Source organism: Alosa alosa, chromosome 11, assembly GCF_017589495.1.
Source record: "Alosa alosa isolate M-15738 ecotype Scorff River chromosome 11, AALO_Geno_1.1, whole genome shotgun sequence".
NCBI classification, from domain to species: Eukaryota; Metazoa; Chordata; class Actinopteri; order Clupeiformes; family Clupeidae; genus Alosa; species Alosa alosa.
The window spans coordinates 7,575,871-7,592,734 of record NC_063199.1 but is presented as its reverse complement, the minus strand read 5'-3'; the positions used below and the strand labels follow the sequence as shown (position 1 = coordinate 7,592,734).

The window sequence follows — 16,864 nt, the reverse complement described above, 5'->3', positions numbered from 1 at the left end:
CTCTCCTCTATGTGTTTTAGAGTCGCAGCGGCGGCGCCGGAACAGACAGCCCACAGAGTCAGTGTGTGTCATGAATCATGGTGTGCCAACCACTATGTGCATGAACCACACGCCCACATCACCTACCTGAGAACGCTATAGATAGTGTGTGTGAGAGAGAGTGAGTGAGAATGTGTGTGTGTGTGTGACAGTGTGTGTGTGTGTTTGTGTGTGTGTGTGTGTGTACAGTAGATCAGCATCTTCCCCATGGGTGTGTGTGGCAGAGACTATTTCAGCATAGATGTAGCCGCGATAGTGCAGATGAAACATTGTTGTCTAGCCGTACAGTAGCCCTGTTACAGTGGAGTGCTTTTTTGTGCTGTTGTACTGTGAAAGTGCCTATGTTTTAGTGTGTATGTGTTACAGTGTGTATGTGTAACAGTGTGTGTGTGTGTGTGTGTGTCTGTGTGTGTGTGTATGTGTTTATGTATGTGTGTGTGTGTGTGTGTGTGTCTGTATGAGTGTGTGTGTGAACAAATGTGTGCGTTTTCACGTGTCAATGTTGTAAATATGTTTTGTTCTCCTCCCATCTGTGCTCTACTGTGGTGTGTGTACCCAGACTGTGATTTCTGTTCTGTTAGAGGAACTAGGACACCTTTCTGTTTATTCAATGTGCTTCCATTCTCAATGTTGCCAAGGCGACTCACACCGGATGTAATGCTCTCACTCAGCCCCACTGACACCATGTGCACAATGACATCGCCTCATGTGGTTGCAAACAACAAAACGGGGAAAAAAATGGTATAACAAACCCTTTAATTTTTAGGTTATGGCAGCTGTCACAGTAGGTGCATCATGAATGCCTTTTAGCAGTTTTTGCACCTGCAAACTTTCACATTCCAGTATGATTTAGAAATAAAAGAAAAGAATAACTCAGTTGTCTTCACCAAATAGGTGTAAGAAAGTAGTCATAGAGCTATGGAGTGCATCACTAGACAACATAGTCCATTTCAGCATGGTCACAAATTCAACATAAATATTGTTAAATATCTTAGTCAACCTGGCCATTTAAAAAAAGAGCCATATCACACCTTTTTAAAGTTCAGTATCATATCTCATGAACCTCAGTAAACCGATAATGCTTCATGAATTCTTTTGCAAACATCAGTAAGTGATCACTACATATGTCCATCATGAATGCTTCTGAGGTCCTTAAGACAGGGTTTTGAGCTTAGAATAGCTTCACATATCTTAACATGTAGGACCCTTCAAAGAGACTTTGGTTGGGGTGATAGATAGGCCAGTATAAGTTTAATAATAATATCAAGCTACTATAGGTGTCACCTTTTTTAGGGTTTGTCTGAAGCAAATGTACCTGTCCTCACGTTCCCTCATTAGTGTTTCCAACGATCAGTACAGGCGAATGCAAAACACGGAGCAGAATATGAAAGACAAGAGGAACCAACACTGTGTCTTATAATCATTGAAAACCTTGCCCGCATTTGTAGTGCTACAACGCCAGATGAGCTGTAAGTTGAGCCTTAAACAGAAAAGTGCACTTCAAATTCGTCAAACAATGGCTAACATGTGTGGTGAGTGCCTCATTGTTTGCCAATTTTGTTTACAGTTTACAGCAAACAATTTGATGTTTGATTTGATGTCGACACAAAAAAAAAAACATTCAAATTTAAACAATCAAAGAAAACATGCTCGCCACGAATTGTTGCCTCTGTTTGTCCAATTTGAACACAGCTCTAGCTTTTGGCTCAAATATCAGTAATCTTGCTTTGCAGTATACCCCTCTGGTTTTGAAAAAAAGTGACCCCCTATACACACCGCTTAGGGACCAGCACTGAGATAACAACCACTGCAAACACACTGCCAAAAAAAACTCCTCCAGGATGTTTCCAAGGAGATTTTGGAAGGAAAGACTGAACAGAAACCTTTAACAGCACAAACAGAGGAGGATTACGCCGTGCCTGGTCAACACAGGCGTGAGGTGGGGGAACTACTTGAGATTCGATCAGATCCTTAAGGGTACCGAGCTACTGACGCCAAAATAGAAAACGTGAAGAAAAAAACTACACCACACGACTTCAGAAATGGAAATACCCAATACCTACTGTGATTACTTTCCCACAAGTCTTCGATGTGTGTTTCTTGAACAGCCAAATGTGTTGGTATCTAACCATGGTGTTGTTCCATTGGTAGTTTGAGTTGACTTGTTGAGTTGTTCAGGCAATATTTTGTGTCTCTTTTCTGAGAATTATGAGTAAAAAATAAATGATGAGAAACACTAATAAAATGCTATACACATTGCCTCTGACTATGGGTAATTGTACATAAGAAGACTCAGGCCACGCCACATACACACCACACTGCACTGGTTGCACTACAGCAGATATCATAACAGCAGAACCAGACTCACTTACTCAGAATTAAACTGTTTCACAACAGGGATACCTGAGCAAGCATTCCATGACAAATCACTTTTCAAGACAATTTTTATTTAGTCAACTCATTTTACAGTAGCGTGAAAGAGACTTTAAGAACTAGCATGGCCACTGAACTAGCATGGCCACTGTCACATGGGTTTCAAGGGCTCTCAGTGCCTCAAGTCTGTCTCACTTGTGTGAGGATGTGACGTGATCTAAAGTGATATGACAGGGCAATGTGGTCAGTGATCAGGGAATCCCCCCCAATGGAGAGAGAGAGAGAGAGAGATGGCCTCCTTAGAGTGATGCCGTCCTCAGCAGAGATGCGAAGGCTGTGTGAGTAATGGCGGTGGGCCAGATCAGTAAGTCACGCTGTGTCAAAACCAGGGTGGTATATTTCACGGCTGGCCTACTGTCCTGTCCTGTCCTGTCCTGTCCCCCAGCACACACAAGGGGGCCTGCCCCGTCCTGCCCTGGCAGCGATTTACACCCGAGTACTTCTGCCTGGAGCTCCGCATCAAACTCCCACAGTGACCCATCCAAAACAAGGCATGCCAGACACACACCAACACAGCTTTTGTGTAGCGTAAGGTATTTAGCCATGTGGAAAAAGTGTCTCAAATCACAGCAGGCCTTCAAGCAGAGCCAGGATGGTGAGCTCAGACACGTGGTAAAGCCTGGAGGACCACAGTGTCTGTGTAATCCTTCCTCCGTTCCAGTCACATGCATATTCATTGGTATCCTGATACTGTACATACATTTTAACAGTGGCACAAAATGATAAACCAAAGCCATTTATTTTATTAATGGTACTAGGCAGACACTGACAAAGGGTTTAACATGACACCTGAATTTACGTTCCATTCAGTCGAGTGATATGATCATAATGCCAGGGCTTATCCTATAGTCAGGAGTCAAGAGTCTAGACATCAGTCCCCTCAGCGAGACAGCCCCAATGGGGGTCAATCATGTTGAGAGCCATAAACCTATACCATGATGGAGTACGTCCCACAGCAGGGGCATGTACGATGCTGTAATGATCTAATGTGCACGGGCTGAAAAAGCACCAGTGCCAGAGAGCAGTAAATACACTCCCTCTCCATTTACACCTCTCCACTGGGACTCCGCAGCAAAGCCACACAGTGTATAAACACTCTACTAAAAATATTGCTTAGAGTAAACATTGTAAATCTCATGAGTATAACAAATTAAAGGTATCTCATTCTCTCTATGTTTACTCATATTGAAATGTAGTCATGAAGGGCTTTGTCCTTGTAGTGTGTGTGTGTGTGTGTGTGTGTGTGTGTGGGGGGGTGTTAAGTCACACATTCTCATGTGACCATTTGTGCGTTAGCAGCAAGGGCAGGCGAGTGCCTTAAACGCTTTCACCTTCAGCTTGAGCAGCAGAAGCAGTAGCACAGTCCTCCACCTCCCTGTCCTTCAAACAGCACAGAGCCATGGAGTGTCCTGCTCCACAGCCAATCAGCACGGGCCTGGCGGCTCGGAGCGCAGGGATTGGCTGCGGGCGCATGACGTCACAAAGGGATCCGTCTCCACACATTCCATGCTCGTTCCATCCCCAGGAGAACAGACAATCCCCTGGAAGAAAGAGAGAACATGGAGACGGTTGCAGGAAGAGGTATATGAGGCACAAGTGAAGATACTGGAGCCAGAGTGAGCACACAAACACACACACACACACACAAATTGGTTTTGTAAATCCCAACTTCATTCAACATGCATTAGTCAGGAGAGGGCAACTGAAAGAGCAGAGCATTTCGTCAGCAGGCTTAAAAAAGGACGTTCCAGACCTCTGTATGACACTTCTGTATGGAAATTACATTTTAAATTTGCGGTATAGCATTAACTTGCAGCTTGGTGGTGTCAAAAGAAATAACATGGCACATATTCAAAGACTTATAAAACAGGCTTATTTGCTTGTCTTCCCATCTCTTCATTAAGGTCTCCCACAATCAATATGGGCGAACAGACAATTAATGACCAAAAAACTATGCAGTGTCTTAGTGCGTGTTCATTAGAGCCGCGTTGGCAGTGAACTGGTCTGAACTGCACTAATTGTTCACTTCACATCATCCCAATGTCTTTACTGTCCCCACAGCGAAAGTTCTCAGCAGGCTGGTGTAGAACAGTATGCCAGCAAGCATGCATACTATATGACCACAAAACACTCCTCTACCAAAAACAAGAAAAACCTAAAACACTCCTTTGTGTGTAAGGTGGTCATCTCTAAAGCAGTTGTTGAAATAGGTCAAATAATGTCCAATAAAGCTGTTTACTATCTTAAGATAATTGTTCTACATCTTGCTAACATATGAAATGCATTCAAAATAGTATGTTTACATACACACACACACACACGCACACACATGTACAGTATGTGTGTGTGTGTGTGTGTTATAATTCAACCCCGAATTGAAGAAGGAATCAGATACAGGAAGAAAAAATGTCCTTGATGGCATAATACACCAAATTATTAATATTCTCATAATTTCCACCTGATCATTTTTTAATACGACTGTCATTGAGCGTAACTTGTTTCAACACGGTGCCAGAGGCCTAGAGAAGTGAGGAAGATGGACTACGCTAGACTCTCTCAGCTATCTGTCCCACTCTGGCAACACCGGAGGGATGATCAGGAAATAATGCCGATAATAACAACGAGAGACCACAGACAAAACAATTTTTTTTTATTAACATGAAAACATGTAAATAATTAAAATGTTAAAGAAAAATAAACAAAACACTGATGTACCACTGATCAGTTGCTGAGGCCAGTGGTGCTGGTCAGTATTGGGAGGTGTAGCCAGGTCACCATCCTCACAATGGCACGTGCCATTGTAACAACATTACATAACAGGTCTAGTCGTCATGGCAACCGCAGGGAGCTTGCATTCTTTTTGGGGTGAGTGTTTCTCCTCTTTTCTTCATCATCACCACTGTTTTTATATTTTTCCATGTTACAATTTACATTTTGCCAAAATTAGGCATCAGCAAGGTTTGCTGTTTTTTTTATCATTCCCACTCAGGAATGTGTTTTTGGTGTGCATGTCTGTGGTCCTGCCTTTTTCTCCTTAATTTATTTCCTAAACCTCCCTTTCCTATGTCCTCATTACTCAGTCCTTTACTTGATTTCAGTGGGTGGCCTCTCAAGCTTTAAGGTTTTAGCCTCATTAGAGAGTGTGTGTGTGTGTGTGTGTGTGTGGGGGGGTCACCCTGCCAAGCAAGACACGTTAAGCAAGAGAGCTGATGTTCACTCACCGTTCTGACACCTTCTCTGTTATTCATGGACATGTTGAATTGCAAAGCTGTTCCCATGGAAACAGAGAAACACCATGTGGGGTCTCAGAGAGGCAGCCTGGAATGTGCACTATTTATTACATTCCAGAATAGTGAGGAATAATTTGTCATGCTTCTCTCTTTCCTGTCTACTTAGGGTGAGTGTAAACAAAAAAAATTTAAAACAGTGATGGGTCATCAACCGCCTCAGTGTAGCACTTGGCCTCTGTACTCACCAAGTCTCAGTCACAGACTACAGATGATGAGACAGACAGAACAGTTCAATTTAATGCATTAAGGTGAAAACATTGAATATCTGGATGTGTGATTAATCCGTCTGTATACAGTATGTCTGTCTGTTCTATGCAGATCACACTTGGCTGGTGTCTTGCTAAAGGTACAAGTGAGTGCAATGCTGAGTTTGACATTGTTTTGTAAGTGCGTCTCACAGCCTGAACATCACTGAATGCAGCTCTGCACCTCCCTCTAGACGTTTTGCTATTTTATGATGTTGGTCATATATGTACAGCACTGTCTCGGGGACTTGCATTTTGCTTATGTCACGAGTGAACTTTTGAACTTTATTTTTGACTACTGTTTAGCCACCTTGCTATTCAGTTGTTTCCAGATGAGCAGCCTGGGTCACATGACTTCCAACTATGAAAAGCTTAACACAACTCAACTCTCTTATACTTATGCGTGTCTGTGTGAGTGTGCGTGTGTGTGTGTGAGGGGGGTTGGGGTCTCAGTGTGCAGACTAGGAGCAGCTCAAAATAGTTTTCTGTTTAAATTTTTAGAATGTGCACTCTCTGTTTAAGTTCGCGCACATGTAAAAGGATGCTCATGACTCAGGAGTCATGCTACAAGGCTGACTTCAGGACTGATTTAACACTCCAGATCACTCCAGCGTGATTCCCATATGCATGAACGGGCTACGCCAGGCCCAAGACAGGGATTGGATGAGTCAACCAAAATACTCTGATCTCAGCGATGCCATTTCATGTAGGTTCCCCCGAATGGAAATCATGGCAACAGACAAAAACATGCATGACACACCCAACACCCAAGTTAACCAAGCCCCTGGTTCTCTTTATACATCAACAAAGCATTCTCAATCAATGCTGATCATTGCCAAGGTTGATTTAATATGTCGAATTGTCTGTGGACAGGCATGATTCATGGTGGTCTATATTTACAGGGTAAGCCGAGACTGAGAGAGGGTAGCGTGATCCACAGCGAGGGTGGTGGTGGTGGGAGGGGAGTGGGGGGCTTCAGGAGATGGCAGTTTCTCATCTGGGAGTCCCTGGGTAGCGTGTGCCGTGTGCAGGGTTTTAAGCTCTGCAAGGCATGCACCTTCCAGCGCTTTCAAGCGGATATGCCAGGCTTCACAGCCGAGATGATTGCATGGATTTATGTCACACGGAAACGTCAGTGCACATTTTATTTTTTGCACAAAGGCAGGCAGACAGCCATGGGAAAAAAACATACACACACTCCTAGACTAAGACTCTCTCTTTCTCTCTCATCCTTCACACACACGCACACACACACATTTTCCTTTCAGTTGCACATATATTCACAGTATTTGTGAGAATTTGCTACATGTCCTTCAGTGACAATGACAATGCTCTTGCTGAAGCAGCTTGGTTAATTATGCCAGTGACAGATAGACATCAGCTAATGAGCTCCAGACAGATAGATTCCCATTACTGGCTATAATCCGAGCAACCAAAAACCTCCGAGGCTTCACACAGAGAGAGATTAGCTGACAGTTTAAGCATAGGGTTGCTGCTGTCTCTAAAGCTGGAGTGATATATCTTAATACAAACATTGGGCTGTTTCATACCCTTGGAAAAAAAGGAAGAGAGAAACAGAGAGAAGGGAATCTTTTTTTCCCTCTCTTCTCAATGTCACCGCCGTTGCTCACATTCCATAATCTCGCCTTGGACTGGAGACACACAAGCGTGGTGAGAGCCACGCAGGAGGTGTTGTCAAGGCAACAGGGAGTCTGCTGTGAAACACAAACCCCTCCCATCCCCCACCCCTTACATTTTCTCCCTCTCTCTTCCATCTCTCCTGTGGTTGGGACGGTCCTGTTTTCTGGAGCATCAGCTTAAGCTGGTGCTTATGGCTCATGTTTCGTGTGTGTGTGTCTGTGTCTGTGTCTGTGTCTGTGTGTCTGAATGTGTGTGTGATGTGCTGTGTGTAAGTGTGCTCTGACGCTCAACTTCACTGAAGCATGTGATTATGTGTGTGTGTGTGTGTGTGTGTGTGTGTGTTACACAAACAACTCCGCATGTCCTGGGTTTCAGTCATGCTTAAAAGCCTCAATCAATCACTTACACACACAGACCACTTTCCATTACACGTTCATACATCCCCTGCATTTTAATGTCAAGAATTATATCTGTATTCTACTTGCATAATTCATTCATAATTAACTTAACACAACTATAACATAAGCATACTTGATCTGTGTGTGTACAGCATGTATTATGTATTTTGTAGTATGCAGTATGCCATTCATGTTCCATAGTTAGAACCCTCAACATGCTTCAACATGTGGGTTGAGTAACAGGTTATGAGGAATCAGACAGATACAGACTCAAAAGCATGAAGCTGTATCCACCCTGTCCTCGATTTCTGTCCTTATTTTGAGGAGTGAACGGTGGGAGGAAAAGTGTCTGTCCTTGCCATAATCAAGAGCAAACGGCATGTCACACCCTAAAGCTGCTAGCAGGTCTCTGGTGAGCTGCTCTGTGTGGTCTGCCTGACACAGTTAGCCAAGCAAGGCACAATTAGTCACACGGACATCAGGGATATATGTGTGCCCCAAATAAAGAACAAAAAGTCTGGCATACACAGACCCAGCAGTCAATGCAAAGAACCCTGCTAGTATACTCTCTCATTCCCTCTCTCTGATGCATGCAAGTTAAAAACACACACACACACGCAAACAGCATGACTAAACTTACCTTTAATAGCCAGATTGTGTTCAGATCCACAGGCAATCTGAAAGGTGATAGAAACATGTATCAGTGACTATGCAGGCATGTATAGCACAATTTTTTTGTTATCATGTACTGTATTCAAACCACTTGCATTCAATACATGTGTTTTATCTCCAAATATAACATAATTTTTAATATTTCATTAACATTTTTATTAGCATTTATAAAGTATCTGTGGAACACACAAACAAACAGAAGTTGGAATTATTTCATTGTGAGTGATTTCCGATCTGTAGATACATGTATGTAGAATGCGTGAAGTAGCGTGATGGACCCAGAGCTCCCTATGGGCCAGAGGTACAGGTAACGCCTGAGTTACTTCACAAACTTTTCCCACTTTAAGTTCCTTGGGGTTGCAATCCTTTAATCCTAAAATGAAGTACTCTTGCCAGATTGCCTCCACCCAGGCCCAGGGTCTATTCCACAGACAGATGCTATCTCTGTAGCTGCCTATGATTGACAACCCAGACATGATCTCTGCCAAGTGCCAACACTGTCATATTCTGCTCAGTATGTCACTGAGGGAAAATGGCAACACATATTTCAAAACTGGAGAAGAAAGAAAGGAGGGAGAGGGTCACAAAATGAATTGAATTTTCCCTTGGGGATCAATAAAGTATCTATCTATCTATCTATCTATCTATCTATCTATCTATCTATCTATCTATCTAAAATGAGCGCCTTGCAATGGATTCATTCAATGCTTGTGTCAGCTCGGTCACATAAAATGACCATACAAACTCCCACATCCTACTATAAAGTCCCCCCTCTATGGACATTCCTGTCCGTTGTGATGACATGCCATGGTCAGCTACTCAACTGAGGGGCTTGAATCTCCTCACATCATCTGTGTCAAGGTCAGAAAGCTTGGCAAAGTGGACCAGTGAGTGGAGAGAGATAGTCTACATCAGTGGTCCCCAAACTACAGCCCGCGGGCTGGATACGGCTCGTCACCTCATTTTGGGTGGCTGTTTCGTGGTGGTTGTTTTGGTGCTGTTTCGAGTTTGCCATTGAAAACGGAATAAAATGTAAGTCTATCTGCAAACAATGTAAAAAGGCCTATGCTGACTGCATAAGTGCCCAAAGTATTCTACAAGTATTTCTATTCTTTATTCACTTGTTCAAATGTTCATACAAAGACAGCCGAGTTCACACAGTTCTCACCAGGTGAGTGAAAGTTAGAATGGTGGTCATTTCAGATATTTTTCCCAGCACTTCATAAAACTCTTATTAAAACTCTTAAACTTTAAATTATTTGTAGGATATTGTTTGTTCCCAACTTGAGCTGTGTATGCAAAGACACAGGAGTTCAGAGTTCACACATTTTGAATAAAATATACTTTTGGGAATGCTAAAGTCTTTTTATTAGTATTATGTCATTTGAGCTATTTCCATTTTGAAATACATTTTGTACTGATATGGCATGATGGCAATATAAAATAAACACAGCTAACAATGGTATTAGACTGCAATAGCCTATGATTAAATGTAATGGATTAATATTCAACTAAGGTAGACTGCTGTTGTTCACAGCACTAAGCTATTTACAGTTACTGACATGCTCTGAGTCTCTGGCCCTGTCTTACAGCCAGGCATAGTGAGCTGACCCTCTAAAGAAAAAGTGGGCCACTGATTTAGAAGTTCCAAGTTGGTGTAGATGAAGAGTGACAAAGAGAGTGAGAGAGAAAGAGAAACAGAGAAGGGCAAACAGAAAGATGTGCATGCAGTCGAAGAAAGGGAGAATGAGCACATGCATGCGAGAAAGAGTGAGAGAGAGAGGGTGGGGGGTATGTTCAGAAAGAGAGAATGAAGGAAAGATGGCAAGATGGAGTGAGAAACAAAGAGATAAGAAGAGAAATTGTGGCATGGTGTTCTGAGATAGAGGGACAGAGAGAGTGCAAGAAAGAAAGGAGAGAGGGAGACACAGAGATGGTCAGAAAGAGGTCGGATGGCAAAGGGACAGAAGGAGAGAGAGAGAGAGAGAGAGACAGAGGGAGAGAGAGAGAGAGAGAGATTGCTGTTGCTCCAGAGGCGCAGACCATAAATCACATTAAGTGTGGGGTCAGATATGTATGACCTCTTTAGTGGCCCCTGTATTTGTCCACGGAGTTTCACGAGGCCAATGCTGCTACTGCTGACAGAGGAGGCCTCACACACCACATTAGTGTGTGTGTGTGTGTGTGTGTGTGTGTGTGTGTGTGTGTGTGTGACAGATCACCTCTTTAGGCAGCTCTGCCTCCCTGCTCAGCACAACACATCATAAATACGTAATGGGGAAACACGACACTCACAACACGTCAATGGGCCTGGGAGACGTGCGCGCGCACGCATGTGTGTGTGTGTGTGCGCACATAAATGTGATTGAGCATGTGTGTGTGCAGATGTAGGTGCATGAGGCAATATCTATACCACTAACATGTGTGTGAGTGTGTGTGTGTGTGTGTGTGAGTGTGTGATGTTCATTGAAGGGGTATTCTGTAGATGGAATTTTGAGTGACCTTTGGCGTGGTGTTACAGACACACACAAACACACACACACACACACACACCAAAGCCCACCAATATCTATGTTTGGGATGGGACTGGTAGTAGTGCCTTGCTCCTGATGCTCCTGTGCCCGCATCTTAAGCTTGCCATCTGTCTTCGCTATCAACAGGCTGGCAGCGAGGGCACCTGAGCACTCGGGACACCCACTACAGCTGAAGCTGGCACTCACAGGGGACTAATGGAGACATTCCTTAACAAGGAGATAATGTAGAAATGCAGAGCCGTGCCTCTAGTCTACAAATACCTTGAGTAAATGTTTCCTGTCTTCCATAAATGGTGCTGAATCAGTCGTTTCATTGATAGGATTTCTATCGATTTCTTTCTATGGTGCTTGCGTATGGTGTGTAAGTGTGAAAGCATCACATCATGCATTATGATGCATCGTGACTCAGCCCTTCCAGTCTGACGCACAAGCAGAAACCCACAGGAAAAACAGACAGAGAAGCGGCCAGTACCCAACACACCAGTCAGGGAGGGCAAGGTAGACAGACATTTCCCCTGCACTTGGTCCAGACAACTGGACACTACAACTCTGATCTGATCTTGATCTGACCCTCACATGGCTCCGTTCTGGCCATGATCTAGTCCTGATCTGGTCCCGATTTAGTTTTGATTTAGTCCTGATATAGTTCTGATTTAGTTCTGATCTGGTCCTGATTAAGTCCTGATCTAGTTCTGATTTAACCCTGATCTGGCAGATCCTCTCCAGATCCATCTCATTCGTTCTCTCTAAAAGACCTAATTGCTCTCATATCAGGTGAGTGAGAGTCTCCAAGGTGAGTCCATTCCAAACCAGGGCCACCCCGAGGCCAGGCCTGTTTCCTGAACCCACCGCTATGGAGGGAGAGGGAGAGGGCCAGTCCTGTGGAGGCCAGGAGAGAATGTGTCACCTCAGCACTCCGCAGGCAGAGAGAGGAGTGCTTTTCCTGACCAGCATCCTCCAGTCCCAGTGCTCCAGTGGCCCCTGCTCTGCTCTCCTGTCTGGCCCTCTGCATCCTCATGTCAACACACCGGGGAGAGCTGCAGAGGAAATGGCCCTCTCACCAGCCAAAGCTCTCTCTCTCTCTCTCTCTCTCTCTCTCTCTCTCAGACAGCAGGAAACTCAAAACATTATCTCTCTCAAACACACATGCAAACTCAACACAACGTCCTTACTCACACACATATATACACTGTCACGATGACGATGTCTCTCGGGTAAATCTGCCGAGTCTTCTGCTGTTACTACTGATGAGATGATTAGAGAACTGTTTGTCTTTTCTGTGTGTGTGTGTGTGTGTGTGTGTGTGTGTGTATGTGTGCGTATGTGTGCACGGGTGTGTGTAACATATCCAAATAGCATAGACCCTACTCTGATAGGCAAAGACACATTTGTCTGAGATCACCGCACTCTGTCAGGTCTGGTTTCCGCAGGCTGCAGTAAGGACAGTGAACTCAGAATGGTGTCTAGACATTCCCTCCCACAATATCTCTACCTGAGCCACACACACACTTATCACTTAACCAGCGCACATAATGTGGTAAATTCAGAACACAAATAACAAATAACATGCTCACGATACCTCAGCCAGTACACTGCCTTGTTTTTCTTTCTTGCATGTCTTTCTTTCCAGGTTTTTACGGACTATAGCTTGCTTCCAATGACAACATTTTGTCTGATACTGACCCCTTGTGGACATCTTACAGACTACATCAATCAATCTATTCACAACAGTCAACCTCAAGAAATGCGCAAGTGTTAAAATATGGTTATCTTATAGCTATCACTATTTCCCGCAGAAAACCCTACAGTACTACAGGTACTGCCCAGCTGATGTAACCCCTGTGTGTGTGTGTGTGTGTGTGTGTGTGTGTGTGTGTGTGTGTGTGTGTGTTGCACTTACTTCTATCCATTCTACAACTAGCATTAAAGACATGCCTCACACTGTGTGTGTGTGGTTTGTTGTTTGTAAGGTCCACTGTCTGCAACACTGTGCGAATCATCTACTCACCTGTGATGCTCCAGCGAGATGAGAGATCTCTGTGGGAACACTGTGTGGCCTAAGTGAGCTTCCTGTCTGAGCTGCATCTCGGCCCAGGTCTGTGCCCTCATTGGCTGGCACCGGTCTGCCAAGCTGCCCATAACAGGCTCTTCCCCAGGTGAAGACACGGCCACTCTCTAAACGAGGATAAAAGTAATATGACTCATATGGTCCTGAATGAAGTACACAAACAACATTGAAGCCCTAAAGAGTCATATGACAGTCACAGTCATAGTCACAGTCATATTATAAAGGTGATTCTATTACACCACCACTCCAAATTTATTTTAAGTCACATATATCAGCAGGTGTAATTTTGCCTGTGTAAAATTATAGGCAATGACAACAGCCAATTGATATATACATATATACATATACATATACATATAATTATGTGTTGTGTTGCTCTAAGGTCTCCTTATTGCTATTCTAGTCTCCTTTCACATTGCAGCTTGAATGTTACTAAATTTGTGTATGTGTGTGTGTGTGTGTGTGTGTGTGTGTGTGTGTGTGTGTGTGTGCGCGCTTCTGTCTTACCAGTTGAGGCTATGAGATGTGTCCAGCCACTGTGAATGTGAATAACACTCTCTCCATTGAACAGTGAGTGGTCTAAGGCCACAGGAAGGGGCAGAAATGAGTCAGCATGTCCCAGCTGTCCGTACTTATTACTGCCCCACAGGAAGACATCTCCCCCTGCTAAAACACCACACAACACCAACCCGACATTACATAAACAAGATATATGTTCTGATATATCCATCATTTGGATAAAAAAAGAGTTTGGTTTTCAAGTCAAGAAACATCAAGTTCAAGAAAATAAATCATTTTCAAATGATGAATTATAAGCTAAGCACAACCAAGTATGGCAAGGATATAATGCTAAATGACAAACTGGTCAAATGCGTGTGATGACAAATGACTGTGAATTGGTGGGGTCATGCCTGTTATACCCCCACAGACGTCAGTACACTGCAATGAGGCATAATCAGTTACGTCATAAAGTTACTCACCTGTGAGACATGCAGAATGGGTGGAGCCTGCAGCTACTTTTACAGAGGTCACAAGATCCAGACCTAAGAAGTAAGACATACTGTACATCAGGGATTCCCAAACTGTGGTATGCGAGCTGCCACTAGAGGGTACGCGAGATGAAAAGGGCAATGGCGGAAAGGAGTTAAAATGATTAATTAATTAATTAATAATCTAATTAATTAATTCATAAATAATACATAATTTCGAATCGGGTTATAATGATATGGAACCGTGAAATTAAAGGAAATCATTTGTAAACTCTATAATAGGCTATGTATTCATTCAAAATAAGCTACACACAATACACGTGATTTCCTGCGGGCAGCCAGAATATCTGGCGCGTTAGTTTCGTTGAAGTATAGGCAAGGTAGAAGGCTGCGTAAACATGGAAAACTGGCTAAAAACAGGGACACTGTCCAAAAGGCCTAATTAAAGTGATCAAAGAGGAGAAGCGAGAGAAACAGAGCAGGACACAGGTAACGATGGGATGGGGGGCAGACTGATGAAGGCGGAGGAGGAGCGCAGGAGGATAAAAGAAAGAACGAGACAGAGAAGACTCTGCGAAGAAAACGAAGGTATGATGAGGCATATAGGCCTAGGCTTCACGTGGATTGGGAGACAGACTGCCCAAAGCCACAGTGCGTGGTCTGCAGTGAGATGCTACCTAACCATTCTAATGTGGTTCTCCACACTGTTTTTTTTGCGTGAGAGCTCATAGACCAGTTGCACATTTTGATTTTGTCATCATGCGTCAATAGAATGTGTTACTTTTTTATGTGTTGGATGGTGGGGGTACGCGAGCCGAGTCAGGATGTAGAAGGTGGTCCGCGGGGAAAAAAGTTTGGGAACCGCTGCTGTACATCATACAACACTGTTGACAAATTGTGTGTGAGCTTATCGTGTGTGAGTCCCAGTGCAAATACATATGATTCTTAATGTGCATACGTGTGTGTGTGTGTGTGTGTGTGTGTGTGTATACCTGGAACTTTACAAGGCTCTTTAGAAGACAGGTAAGACGGTAACACAGTGTCATGTCTACATCGTTTGGCCTGACTGTGCATCCCTTTACCCCACTGATACACACCACCACTGCCTAAAGAACGCACACACACACGCGCACACACACACGCACACACACACACACACAGTTATAATAAACAGTTAATGTTGGGAGAGGGAAAGGGAGAGGTTAATGTACACAGACACAGACAAGAAAAGTACTATGAGGTGTATAACAAAGTAGCCACGTCATGTGTAGGCCTTACTTACATGTCACAGCCAGGGCATGTCTGAGTCCAGCTGCTATACTGATGACAGGCTCGTGCAGAGACTACAGAAAGAACGCAAAACAATGTTTTAGGCCTTAACTACGGTATATGAACATTACCATTCCCATTTACTAAAAACCATTATCAGCAAATTGTCAAGAAAACATAAAAATACATGTCTGTTGATATAGGTCAACATGTTGTTTCAGGGACAAAGAGCCATGCTGTTTGAAACTTGCAGACTCATTCATCTGCTGTCTGTGCCCACCTGGACTGGCAGAGGCTCCGCAGAATAGGGCACCTGCAGAGACACTCCCAGTTGGCCGAACGCATTGGAGCCGCACGACAGCACCTGGCCACTGTCTGAGAAAGATAACCCATTGCCACGGTCAGACATCATCAGAATTCATTTGGCGACTCATAACAGAAACCGGCAGAGTACTACAGAGGGTACTACAGGAGGTTAATTCATTACCAGTGAGAAAGAGGGTGGAATCCCAGCCGCAGCACACCTGCTGAACAGGGCTTGAGAGAGAGAGGGGAACAAAAGTCAACACCTCCGTGGTGTGACCCAGGCCAAGCTGTCCTTTGTGGTTCTGTCCGCAAACTAGCAGCGAACCGGAATCTATGGACACCAGCACAACATTACTGACAAGCTGGAGGGAGAATTGCCTCATCAGGGAGGGAGGGAGAATTGCCTCATCAATTAATGAAACCATAAAAGTGGGAAACACAAGCTTTGTGGATACATTGTCATGATTGCAAATGGCCTTTAAATCATTTAATCACTATCTCGTGTATTCTCTACAAAATGATTTCTGCCTTTGCAAGCTCTGAGTCCATAATAAGATTGCTAAGCCTACCTGTTATGAGAGCTGAGTGCCCACCTCCACCAGTGATGCAAATCACGCCCTTTAAAAGAGACGATTCAGTATGTTGCGGATCCGCCAGGTCTTCGGTGTTTCCCTGTCCCAACTGCCCATAACTGTTTGCGCCCTAAAACCAGAGTTCCCTTATATTCACAGAGCACAGGCAAGAAGAAAGAGTCTGGAGGTAGCCAATGTCAACTTTTTAAACTAATATAGAAAGTTAGGTACTATGACATGCTAATTCCGAAAATGAAGTGACTTACACAGACGGCTACTCATCTTAAATCAAACGTACCCACGTGTACAACCTGCATTTTGTTGTGTATGTGTCCATGGGTTGCAGGCGAGGTGCATGGTTAGTTGCATGTGGCTTGTGGGCGCAGGGCTCGGGCGCAGTCATGAAAA

General features: G+C 43.9%; 2 protein-coding genes across 7 annotated transcripts in view; one reads left to right on the top strand and one right to left on the bottom strand.

Moving 5' to 3' along the window:
* Positions 1-2,298, top strand: part of kcnc1b (potassium voltage-gated channel, Shaw-related subfamily, member 1b) — an 18,685-nt gene extending 16,387 nt beyond the window's left edge. For both annotated transcript variants that reach the window (XM_048256370.1, XM_048256368.1), the window contains one exon: positions 21-2,298. In XM_048256370.1, the coding sequence (XP_048112327.1) occupies positions 21-130 (110 nt within the window). In that variant the 3' untranslated portion in view covers positions 131-2,298. The remainder of the gene's footprint in view (positions 1-20) is intronic.
* sergef (secretion regulating guanine nucleotide exchange factor) lies at positions 2,108-16,864 on the bottom strand. Of its 5 annotated transcripts, none has more exons than XM_048256373.1 (12): positions 16,755-16,864; positions 16,454-16,586; positions 16,066-16,215; positions 15,859-15,953; positions 15,592-15,652; positions 15,302-15,415; positions 14,301-14,363; positions 13,828-13,986; positions 13,261-13,427; positions 8,687-8,723; positions 3,804-4,013; positions 2,108-2,238 (listed from the first exon to the last, which is right to left on the bottom strand). In XM_048256373.1, exons 1-12 carry the CDS (start codon positions 16,857-16,859, stop codon positions 2,108-2,110), a joined length of 1,425 nt encoding a protein of 474 aa, XP_048112330.1. In that variant the 5' UTR covers positions 16,860-16,864. The 5 variants fall into 5 exon arrangements, with proteins under 5 accessions (XP_048112330.1, XP_048112331.1, XP_048112332.1 ...); XM_048256374.1 differs by having other exon boundaries at positions 13,828-13,983; XM_048256375.1 differs by lacking the exon at positions 15,302-15,415.